Below are 12,132 nucleotides of genomic sequence, written 5' to 3' on the forward strand. Positions count from 1 at the left end.
TCTATGCATTCTTGCTGTGCCAAACAGTAGAAATGTACTTTATCCAACTGCTGGTCTTTTTTCTCCATGTTATTAAATTTGGCTTCAGTGAATTTAGGCTTCTGCATGCTGAAGGAGGCACTTCCCTGCATAGAAAGTATATTTGCATATGCTCCCAAACTTACAGATTCATATATCAGATTTTCAAGAACTCTCCCTATGCTTCCTGACATCGGCTTACGAGTTTCTGATGTTCAGCAGTGCCCCGCCACCAAGTAAGATGCCATTATGCCCTTTCTCAAGTTCTTTTAGAGCCTCCATTTACTGGATGTGATTTTGCAATGCCCTACTGTCCTGGGGAGAGGAGGAGAAAAGTCAGAGTGCACTTATGTCCTGTGAATTTTCTTGCAAAATGTTTTTGTGGATTTGTCTTTCATGGTCTGGAAAGTATGGTGTTCTCAGGTTCTTTCTTAGTAAGTCCTGCTCAGATATTTAGAATGTGAGATGTATTAATTAGCTAGGACTGCTGTTATGACTGGGTGACAACAGAAATTCTGTCTCATGGTTTTAGAGGCTAGAAATCCCAGAGATCAGTATGTAGGCAAGATTGCTTGCCTCTGAGGGCTATGAGAAAGGACCTGTTCCATGCCTCCCACCTGCTTCTGGTGGTTTGCTAACAGTCTTTGGATTGCAGAAGCATCACCCGATCTCTACCTTCATCTTCATGTGGCATTCTCCTTGTGTAGGTATCTGTGTCCAAATTTCCCCCATTTGTAAGGACACTACGCATATTGGATTAAGTGTCTACCCTACTCTCTGGTGTGATCTCATCCCAATTTAACTAATTACAGCTGCACACATCCTATTTCCAAATAAGATCACATTCTGAGGTGCTGGGCATTAGGACTTCAAGGTAAGAATTTGAGTGGGAGACACTCCTAACATGGGTACTTTTTAATCACTGTTCTTCAACAGAAAGGCTGACACCATTCAACATTCTTGTATATATGGGCTTCTGTTTAATTTCATATAATTGAAATTAATAAAGGGTTTCCCCCCCTTATTTCTGGATGTTATAGACTGAATATTTGTGTCCCCCCCCCCCCCCCAAATCCATATGTCGAGAATTAATCCCCAGTGTGATGGTGTTTTGGGGAGATGATTAAGTCATGAAGGTAGAAGCCCTCATGAATGGGATTAGTGCCCTTAAAAAAAAAGATACCAGAAAGGTCCCTCACATACCTCTCTTGTCATATGAGGATACACTGAAAAAAATGGTCTCTGAACTAGAAAGCTGACCTCGACCAGACACCAAATCGTGCCAGTGCCTGTTCTTGGACTTCCCAGCTTCTAGAACCCTGAGAAATAAATGTTGTTGATAAGCCACACAGTTTATGGTATTTATGTTACAGCAGCCTGAATAGACTAAGACCCATAGTGTATAGTTAAAGAAAATTATGTTCTGGGGCGCCTGGGTGGCGCAGTCGGTTAAGCGACCGACTTCAGCCAGGTCACAATCTCGCGGTCCGTGAGTTCGAGCCCCGCGTCAGGCTCTGGGCTGATGGCTCGGAGCCTGGAGCCTGTTTCCGATTCTGTGTCTCCCTCTCTCTGCACCTCCCCCTTTCATGCTCTGTCTCTCTCTGTCCCAAAAATAAATAAAAAACGTTGAAAAAAAAATTTAAAAAAAAAAGAAAATTATGTTCTGTGTCCATGTTAGAACCACAGTAGATAAACTGTCACCAGTTATCACAACCTTTTGTCCAAAATGATTGCTGTCCACATCTTTAAAAGTTTATGATGAAACTTTCAAAATTACATAGAATATATGATGAACTGCAATATGTTCATCAACCAGCTTCAACAAATTCCAGTATTTCAATTTTTGCGTCTTCTATTCTCCATGTTACCACCACCAACTCTTCTTTTGAAGATGTTATTTAAATTTAAAAAAAAAAGCCCCACAGGTGACACTGAATTACTCTTAGGGGAGATACCATTTAGAGCAGTGGAAAAAGGCTTGAAAATGAACTGATGATATGGTTTTACACTAATAGATTTTTATAGTTTTAGTGCTAAAGATGAAAAGTGCCTGAAATGCCTTTACTCCAGTGGTTTCCAAATGAGTTTTTAGCCAAGAAATCATTTGAATTAAATTTACCTGGGAATTCTAAATAAAAGTCCTTAAAATCACTGTGGGGAGATCAAAACACCACGTTTTCCTTACCCATAGATAAGTCACTTACATATATCTGTGGAATCCTTTGGGCTCTGTAGAACACATTTTGAAAACCAAGATACAGTGATTTGTCCAAAGCTGTACTCCTGGGTGGTTGCAGAGATAAGACTCTAGGATACAGGTCTCTTGTGCAGAAATTCTCTTTGTTCTTACTACCTCTTTTTACAGTTTTCGACAGAATTTTTTCTTACTTGGCTCCTAGACACTAGGTAAGTAAGTGAAATGTGGCCTTCATTTTTCTAGGAAAGCATGGAACCTTCTAAACAATGGCAATTCCTTTCCTTTCCACTAACTCAGTATTAGATCAACAAAATGATCTAAAGCTTTGAACTTTCCACAGGAGATGATTTGGGTTGACAGTCTCTGGTTCTTTAAAAAAAAACAAAACAAAACCCAAAAAACATTTAGAATGCGTTGAATCTCTAAATGAAGTTTCATTTTAGTTTCTTGTTCATTAGTAGTGTATGGATATACAGTTGATTTTTATATATTGATCTTGTGTCTTGCAACTTGGCTGAACTAGATAATTTCTAAATTTCTTTTTTTAATTGTATTCTATTTTTATTTTTTTATTTTAGAGAGCACGAGTGGGGGAGAGGGGCAGGATGGGGGGGGGGGAGAGAATCTTAAGCAGGCTCCATGCTCAACACAGAGCCCAACACAATCCCATGACCCTGAGATCATGATCTAAGCTGAAATCAGGAGTCAGATGCTCAACTGACTGAGCCACCCAGGCACCCCAATAATTTCTAAATTCTGAGTTTGGCTAAGGTGGTTTTTGTTTTTTTTTTAATTTTTAAGGACATTTTTACTTATAAAATTCATTTATTGTAAGTGTACAATTCCATCTTTAGAAATGTATAGAACTGTACAGTCATCACCACAATCTGTCTTAAAATGTTTTCATCATCCCAAAAAGTTCTCTTGTGCTGGTTTAAACTTAAGTAATGCTCCTGCCCTCCCTCTCACCTAGGCACCCACTTATCTATTTTCAGTTTCTATAATTGCCCTTTCTAGACACTTCATATAAATGGAATTATACAATATGCAGGGGTGTATGTCTGGCTTTTTTCACCTAGCATAATGTTTTTGAGGTTCATGATCCTAGTCTGTTCTTTTAACTGCCGACTAGTAGTCCATTGTATGGATATACACATTTTGTCTGTCTCTTCACCAGTTGGTGGGAATTTGGATTGTTTTTATGTTTGGGCTACTATGAGTAATGTTACGAATGTTTCTGTAAATGTATTTGTGTATACAATAAGGTATCATTTCTCTTGTATAGACTTCTAGGAGGAAAATTGCTAGGTTGTATGGTAAATTTACATTTTAACTTCTCAAGGGTTGGCAAACTGTTTTCTAGAGTGGAAATGAATGAGGGTTCCAGTGTCTCGACATCCTGATAGTTATTTTGTCTTTTTGATTATATCTACTGTACTGAGTGAATGAATAGTGGTATCTCATTGTGGTTTTCATTAGCATTTTTCTGAGGGCTTGTGATACTGAGCATCTTTTCATGCACTTATCAGCTATTTATATATTGTCTCTGGAGAAATGTCTGTTCAACCTTTTGCCCATTTTTATATGGTTTATTTGTCCTTTTATTAAGAGTTCTTTGTATATTTTGTATACTCGTCCCTTATCAGATACATGATTTGCAACAATTTTCTCCTAATCTGTGCCTTCTCTTTTCACTTTCATAGTGTCTTTTGAAACTCAAACATTTTATTATGATAAAGTTCAGTTTATCAAATTTTTATTCTATACATTGTACCTTTGGTATCCTATCCTAATAAGAACGTTTTGCCAATCCAAAGTCACAGATACTTTTCCCCTGTGTTTTCTTCAAATATTTACAGTTTTAGCTCCTAATGCTTAAGTCTGTCATCCATTTTAATTTAATTTTTATGTATCGTGTAAGGGAAAGGTCTAACTTCATATATTTGCATGTATATCTAGTTATCTTGGCACCTTTTTTTTTTGGAAAATATTATTCTTTTCTCCATTGGTTTGTGTTGATAAAAACCATAAATGTAAGAAATTCTGAACTCTTTCTTGATTTACATGTCTGTCTTTGTGTCAGTACCATACTGTCTTCATTATTGTGACTTACAGTAAGTTTTAAAATCAGATGGTGTATATCCTCCCAACTTTTGTTATTTTTTTTCAAAATGATTTTGACTATTCTAGCTTCGAACTTTCATACAAATTTTAGGATTGGCTTTTCAATTTCTACAAAAAAACCCTGCTGGAATTAGACAGTGAATGCATTAAATTTGTAGATTAGTTTGGAAAGATTTGCCAATATTAAGTGTTCCAATATTGACAATAGTAAATGTCCTGATCTCTGAGTATGAGATATCTTTTCATTTACTTAGATCACCATTAATTTACGTGTAAATTCTTTAAGTGTACATGTCCTGCCTGTCCTTTATTAAGTTTATTCCTAAGTTTTTATTCTTTATGATATTATGAATAGAGTTTTAATTTCAATTTCCTGTTGTTCATTGCTTAGTATATAGGTATACTTGCTTTTGTATGTTGATTTTGTATCTGGCAACTTTGCTGAACTCATTTATTACTTTCTAGGATTTGAGGACAAACAATGCGAAGACAAATAGGATTCTATGATCTACCTGTAAAAACCTCCTTCTCTTTACTTCTTCCTTTCCATTATGGGTGTCCTTGGTTTATTTTTCTGTCCTTTTCCTTTTTTCTCCCCCCTGTACTACATTAGCTAGAACCTATAGTATAGTGTTGAATAGCAGTGGCAACAATGGACAGCCTTGTCTTACTTTGTTTTTACAGGAGAAAGCATTCATTCATTCATCATTAAATGTGATGTTAGCTCTCGGTATTTTGTAAATATCCTTATCAGATTAAGGATATTCTTATCCATTCCCAGTTTAAGAGGTTTTTTTTTTTTTTTTTTTTTTTTTTTTTTTACCATGAATCGTATTGAATTTTGTCAAATGCTTTTTCTGCATCTATTGAGGTGATCGTATGGTTTTCTTCTGTTAATATGGTATATTACCTTAATTGATTTTAGAATGTTAAGCCAAGTTTGCATACTTTGGGTAAATCCCACTTGGTGATGGTGGCCAATCCTTTTGATCTCTTGCTTAATTTCTTGTTATGTCTTTGGTATGGCTCAGTATCAGGGTAGTAATGGCTTCATAGAGTGAGTCAGAGAATACTGTCTCCTCCTCTATTTCTGAAATAGTTTGTTGAAGATTGGCATTATGTCTTCTTTTAAATATTTGGTAGAATTTACCAGTGAAGTCATTTGGGCCTGATTTTTTTCTTTGTGAGGTTTTTAATTACTAACTCAATTTCTTTACTTATATGTGTCTATTCAGATTTTTCTGTTTCTTCTGGAGTGCACTTTGGTAGTTTCTGTCTTTCAAGGAGTTTTTTCATATCATCTGAGTTGTTGAACTTATTGGCATAAAGTTCATAATGTTCCCTTATACCATTTTATTATGTATATATATTTTTAAAGTAAGATCTGTGGCCAATGGGGGACTTGAATTCACAACTCCACGATCAAGAGCCACATGCTCCACTGACTGAGCCAGCCAGGCACCCCTCTTCTACCATTTTAATATCTGTAGGATCTATAGTGATGTCACCCTTCTCATTCATGATATTGGTAAATACCATGTGATTTCCTTATCACTTTAGCTAAAAGTTAACAATTCTGTTGAGCTTCTCAAAGAACTAGCTCTTGGGTGAATTCATTTTCTCTATTGTTTTCTCCCTTTGATCTTTATTATTTTCTACCCTCCTCTTACTTTGCATTTAATTTGTTCTTCTCTTTGCAGTTCATTAAAGTATAAGCTTAGGTCACTGATTTGAGAACTTTCTTCTTTTATATAGATATTTAGTCCTTTAAATATTCCTTTAAGTACTACTTTAGTGGTATCCTACAAATTTGAATATGTTATGCTTCCATTTTTGTTTAGTTCAAGATACTTTTCTGATTTTCTTTTTGGTATCTTTTTGGAGACATTGGTTATTTAGAAGTTCCTTAAATGGTTTCCAAATATTTGAAGATTTCCCAAGGATCTTTCTGTTTTGGATTTCTAATTTAATTCTGTTCTGGTCAAAGAACACACATATTTAATATGACTTGAATCCTTTTGAATTTATTGAGTCTTGTTTTATGGCTTTAGTGGTAATTCTTTTTTTTTTTTAATGTTTACTTTTGAGAGGGAGAGAGAGAGAGTGAATGAATGAATGGAAGAGGGACAGAGAGAGAGGGAGACACAGAATCCAAAGCAGGTTTCGGGTCCAAGCTGCCAGCATAGAGCCCGACGTGGGGCTTAAACTCACGAACCACGAGGTCATGATGCTAAATTGACTGTGCCTCCCAGGCATCCCTCTTACTGGTTATTCTATGCGCACTTAAGAAAAATGTGTATTTTGGTGTTTTGAGTGTAGTATTCTATAAATGTCAATTAAGTAAAGTTGTGGTTAGTGTTGTTCAGGTCTACCTTGCTGATTTTCTAACTGGTTGTTCTATCAGTTATTGAAAGGGGGTATTGAAATCTCCAATCATAATTATTGATCTGTGCATTACTCTTTGTAGTTCTTTCAGTTTTGACTTCATATATTTTGAAGCTTTGTCATTAAGTTCATAAATATTTAGTATCGTTCTCTTGACTAAATGACTCCTTTATCCTGATAAAGTGATCATCTTCATTTTAGGTACTCACTCCTCTTTGTTCTGAACTGTACTCTGATATCAATATATTCAGTCAGACTTTCTTGTGACTAGTGTTAGCTTGATATATATCTTCTTCTATCTTTATTTTTAATCTTTGTTTATATTTAAATTGTTTAGATAGGCAGTATCTAAATCTAAATCTAAAATTTTTAGATTGGCAGTATCCAATCTAAAATTGGATTTCACTTTTTTAATCTTAACTGACAATCTCTGCATTTAAAAATTAGTGTGTTAGGTCATTTACATGTATTGTGATTATTGCTGTGATTAAGTTTGAGTCTGTCATCTTTGTTATTTATTTTCTGTTTGTCCCATGTTTCTTGTTCCTTCTTTCTGCCTTCTTTTTCATTAATCAGGTATTTTTAAAAATTTTTATTTATGTCTTTTCTTCAGTCCTTAGCTGTAATTCTTTGTGTCTTTGTTTTGTGTTGTTTTTACCATAATGGTTGCTTTAGCATATACAACTTACCAGTCTACATTTAAGGGATATTATACCATAAGAACCTTACTATAAGTAGGGTACTTGTATTTCTGTCCCCTAGGCTTTTTATTATCATTTGTCAAGCATTTTACTATTATGTATATTATAGATTCCATAATACATTTTTCATTTTACTTCTGCCTATAGGTCTTCCTTTAATGTTCTTTTAGTGCAGGTCTTTTGGTCATGAATTCTTTTGTGTGAATATGGTGTTTTTACTTTGACTTTTTTTTTTTTTAACCGCTTTATTAAGATATAATTCACATACTATACCATTCACCCATTTAAAGTGAACATTCGAGGGCATCTGAATGGCTCTGTTGGTTAAGTATCTGACTCTTGATCTTGGCTCAGGTCAGGATCTCATGATTGTGAGATTGAGCCCTGCATCCAGCTCAACACAGAGCTCTGTGCTGAGACTGCTTGGGATTCCCTCTCTCTCTCCCTTTCTTTCTGGCCCTCAATTCCCTCTCATGTGCATGTTTGCTCTCTCTCTCTCTCTCTCTCTCTCTCTCTCAAAATAAATAAACACACAAAAAAGAAAATCTTTCTTTAAAAAAATCGTGTTTTTAATACGTTTGTAGGATTTTATAGCCTTTATCACAGTTTATTTTGGGACATTTTTGTCCCCCTAAAAGAAACCCCATATCCTTTAGCAGTTGTTCTGATCAGTTCCTATTCACTCTCATGTTTGGGAGAGATCCCCTACCCTAAATACTACAAGATGACTGAGCATACAACATCCAACATGGGACAGATGAGATAGCAATGTATTAGTTACATATACTCACAGCTCAACGGAGGGGAAAACCTCACAACATACAGGGCCACATGGGTGTTGTACTTGGGATTAAAGTGAACAAACATGGGCTGTGGGAGGCAGCCTTTATAGTAACATGAGGATGAGGTGACCCCTGGTTCCCACTAGAAGGTGTGATTACTTGTTCAAATAATTTCATAGGCTGGCAGGGAAGTAAAACTCATTAAGTTAAAAACCAAGTAGAATGCAACTAGTACAGCTGCATGGGGAACTTTCTTTCTTTCTTTCTTTTCTTTCTTTTCTTTCTTAGATTTTATTTGAAGTAATCTTTATATTCAACATGGGGCTTGAACTCAAACCCTGAGATCAAGAGTTACATGCTCTGCCAAGTGAGCCAGCCAGGTGCCCAAGCAACTTTTCCACAGGATGGGGTGGGACACATATCTGGTTAAGAGTAGGGGAACTCATGGTTAGGCATTTGGACCCCTGCGAGGCCCAATGTGTCAAGGCAGCAGTTAATATTGAATCTTAATTTCATGTCTTACACCGCAACAGTGAGTCTGCATTCCTCCCTGATCGCTCCTTCATCCCTTGACCACCACAAATCTGTTTTCTATCTTTATGGATATGCCTATTCTAGACATTTCATATAAGTGGACTCCTACCATAGATGGTATTTTGTGTCTGAATTTTTCCCCTTAACATCAGGTTTTCAAGGGTCATCGTGTTGTACCATCGATCAGTACTTCACACCTTTGTATTGCTGATTAGTGTTCCATTCTGTGGCTGTATTACATCTTATTTATCCATTCTTCAGTTGATGGACATTTAGTTGTTTCCACTTTTTGGCTGTTAGGAATAATGCTGCTCTGAACATTTGTGTACAATTTTTGTGTGGATGTATGTTTTCGTTTTTCTTTGGTATATGCCTAACTTTTCCTTTGCTTTTTAAAGCTTTTTATGCTGGATGTAAAATTTGGGTTGGTAGGGTTTTTTTTTTTCCTCTTTCAGTGATTTCAGTATGCTCCCCTTCTGCCCTCTAGTTTGCATTGTTTCTGATGAGAAATCTGCTTTCATCTTTATCTTTATGCCTCTGGCCACATAATGGCTTAGTCTGCTTTTAAGATTTTCTTTTTATCATTGGTTTTAAGTAGTTTGATTATAACATGCTCTGGTATAGTTTTCTTTATATTGCTTGTGTTCAGGGTTTGTTGAGATTCTTAGATCTGTGGGTTTACAGTTTTCATCAAATTTAGAAAGACTTCAGCTGTTATTTCTTTAACTGTTTGTTTGGTCCCACTCCCACTTTGGGACTCCAATTATTCATAAAGTACATTGCTTGTCCCACAACTAACTGATATTCTTTTCATTTTGGAGGGATTCTTTTTTCTCTGTGTTTTCCATTTTTTATAATTTCTGTTGCTGTGCTTTCAAATTCAGTGCCTTTTCTAATTTCAAATCTCTTGTCAATCCCATTCAATATATTTTTCATCTCCATTATCTCAAGAAGTTTGATTTGGGTCTTTTATATTTTCTAGGTCTCTGCTTAACTTTATGAACATAGAGTAGTTACAATAACTGTTTTAATGTCTTTCTCTGCGAATTCTAACATTAATTTCTATTGATTAACTATTCTGTTAAATTTGCAATTTTTTTTTTTTTTTTTTTTGGTAATCTTTCAGTGGATGCCTGATATTGTGAAGTTTACTTTGTTGGATACTAGATAATTTTATATTCTTGTAAATCTTCTTGAGCTTTATTTTGGGATGCAATTGTTACTTAGAAACAATATGAGCATTTCAGGTCTTATTTTTATGATATGTTAGGTGGGTCCATTGCCATGCCCAGTGTGGGTTAATTATTCTCCACTACTGAGGCAAGACCTTTCTGAGTATTCAGTACCCTGTGAATTATGTGTTTTACAGTCTGTGGAAGTAGGCCCTGTAGCCCAGAGTGAGCCTCATCTTCTCAGCTTAGGTCCTCCATGCCCAGTCTCATTTCACCTCTGCACCACTGCATGGGAATTCTCTCAAGGCCGTCATAGAGCTCACCATCTTTGTTTTCCAAATCGCCTGTGTTATCTGATGCCAAAATATCTTAAAAATAGTTTCTTTTCTTCTCCTTCAGTTATTTTGGGGTATGGGGAGGGGGGGTGCTAAATCTAGTCCCTTTTATGCCATTTTTGGCTGGAAGAGAAGTCTGCCCAAAAGGTTTTGACAGATGACTAAATCAGTTGGGATATGAACTCTTACATGGATTTGTTTTCATAGGATATTTTTGTTAGTATTTAAATTCATGATAAATTTCTTGATCTAAGTTAGTTTTCTTTCACCCTTACAGCTTGCCTCTGAATATTGATTTGCTAGATAGTCCAGACTTAATGGAAACAACCATTGATGATCTAATTGGGGCACCTGACACTCTGGAAACACCCCAAGTGCCAGATGAAGTTAACACAGTCACCGGGCAAACTGGATTAGAGGAACCTAAAGAGGAGTGTGGGAGTAAGTAAATGTTCTGTATAACATCAAGGACAACTTTTTATTTTACATCCCTTTGAAGTGAGCTATTTAAATCAGTTCCTTCAAGAATGTTTTATGCAATAGTTGAATTTTAAAATTTAAGGAAGAATAGTTATGCCTTCTTGCCTGTTTTTGGCTTAAGGGTCCATTGAAATTGTTAAGATTACATAATTGGGACAATTAAACATTTGTGTCATTTGGGGCGCCTGGGTGGCTCAGTCGGTTGAGCGTCCAGCTTCGGCTCAGGTCATGATCTCACAGCCCGTGAGTTCAAGCCCCGCGTCGGGCTCAGTGCTGACAGTGCAGAGCCTGGAGCCTGCTTCGGATTCTGTGTCTCCCTCTCTCTCTGCCACTCCCCTGCTCATGCTCTGCCTCTCTCTGTCTCAAAAATAAATAAAAACATTAAAAAAAAAAATAAACATTTGTGTCATTTATAAGTCATTAAACATTCATGAATTTTCTTTTTTCTTTTTAATGTTTATTTATTTTTGGAGAGAGAGCACAAGGTGGGGGGGGGGGGGTGGAGGCGGACAGAGAGAGAGGGAGACACAGAATCCAAAGCAGGCTCCAGACTCTGAGCTGCCAGCACAGAGCTTGACGCAGGGTTTGAACTCGTAAACTGAGAGATCATGACCTGAGCTGAAGTCGGCACCTTAACCGACTGAGTCACCCAGGGACCCTAAGCATTCATGAGTTTTCAAACTTGCTTTTTTTACTTTGTTTCTTAAGTGGAAATTAAGAGAAAATTTCCTTAAAGATTTCCTATAACACAGGATTTAATAGATGTTCGGACATTCCATTAGCTCCTAGGAAGTATTTTGTTATTAATGAGGACTGTTGTTCCAGACCCACAAAAATAAATAATCCAGGAAGAGTGCTGCTTAACTTTTTAAAAAGTTAAGATACCTAACAGGAAGTGAGCCCCTCATTACAAAAGGCATTCAAACAGAGCTTAAATGATGTTGAAGTTGTGACAGAAGAAATTCTTGTGTAGCATGGGGGTTTCATTAATAAGACTTTTACTGAGTTCACATTTATAACGTGTTCAGAGTCATTCAATGAAAATAGAGTGTTTTGATATTAGGAATTAAGGTTTTATAATCTTGGTATCCAATTTATTCTGTATTTTCTTTTGGCTATAATATCAAAATCCTGATTCACATAGGTAAGTAGCTATACATGGTAACTTTTTTAAAAACATCCTGTAATTTTAGGATGTTCCTCAGACAAACAGAAGTAGCACAAGAAGCTTTATTTCAGCCAGAACCCCCCCCCCCCCAACCCAGAACCCAATTTTGGGGGGTATTAAGTTATCAGCATAAGCTAAAGTATTTGTGGTCTCAACATCATCATGTTTAAAATTTAGTATCGCATAAAGAAGCGTTAAGAAAACCAGGAGATGGCAATTAAAGTACATAAACGAAA

At 36.2% G+C, this 12,132-nt stretch overlaps 1 protein-coding gene across 6 annotated transcripts in view; it reads left to right on the forward strand.

The window, feature by feature from the left end:
* The window catches only part of EPB41L5 (erythrocyte membrane protein band 4.1 like 5), a 143,831-nt gene that overhangs the window by 94,595 nt on the left and 37,104 nt on the right, over window positions 1–12,132 (forward strand). For 5 of the 6 annotated variants that reach the window (XM_058715531.1, XM_058715530.1, XM_058715526.1 and 2 more), the window contains exon 17: window positions 10,526–10,689. In XM_058715531.1, coding sequence (XP_058571514.1) covers window positions 10,526–10,689 — 164 coding nt within the window. Of the gene's footprint in view, window positions 1–10,525; window positions 10,690–12,132 lie in introns of those variants that run through there. The other variant, XM_058715533.1, reaches the window with a different exon arrangement.

Source organism: Neofelis nebulosa, chromosome 2 (genome assembly GCF_028018385.1).
Source record: "Neofelis nebulosa isolate mNeoNeb1 chromosome 2, mNeoNeb1.pri, whole genome shotgun sequence".
Taxonomy (NCBI): domain Eukaryota; kingdom Metazoa; phylum Chordata; class Mammalia; order Carnivora; family Felidae; genus Neofelis; species Neofelis nebulosa.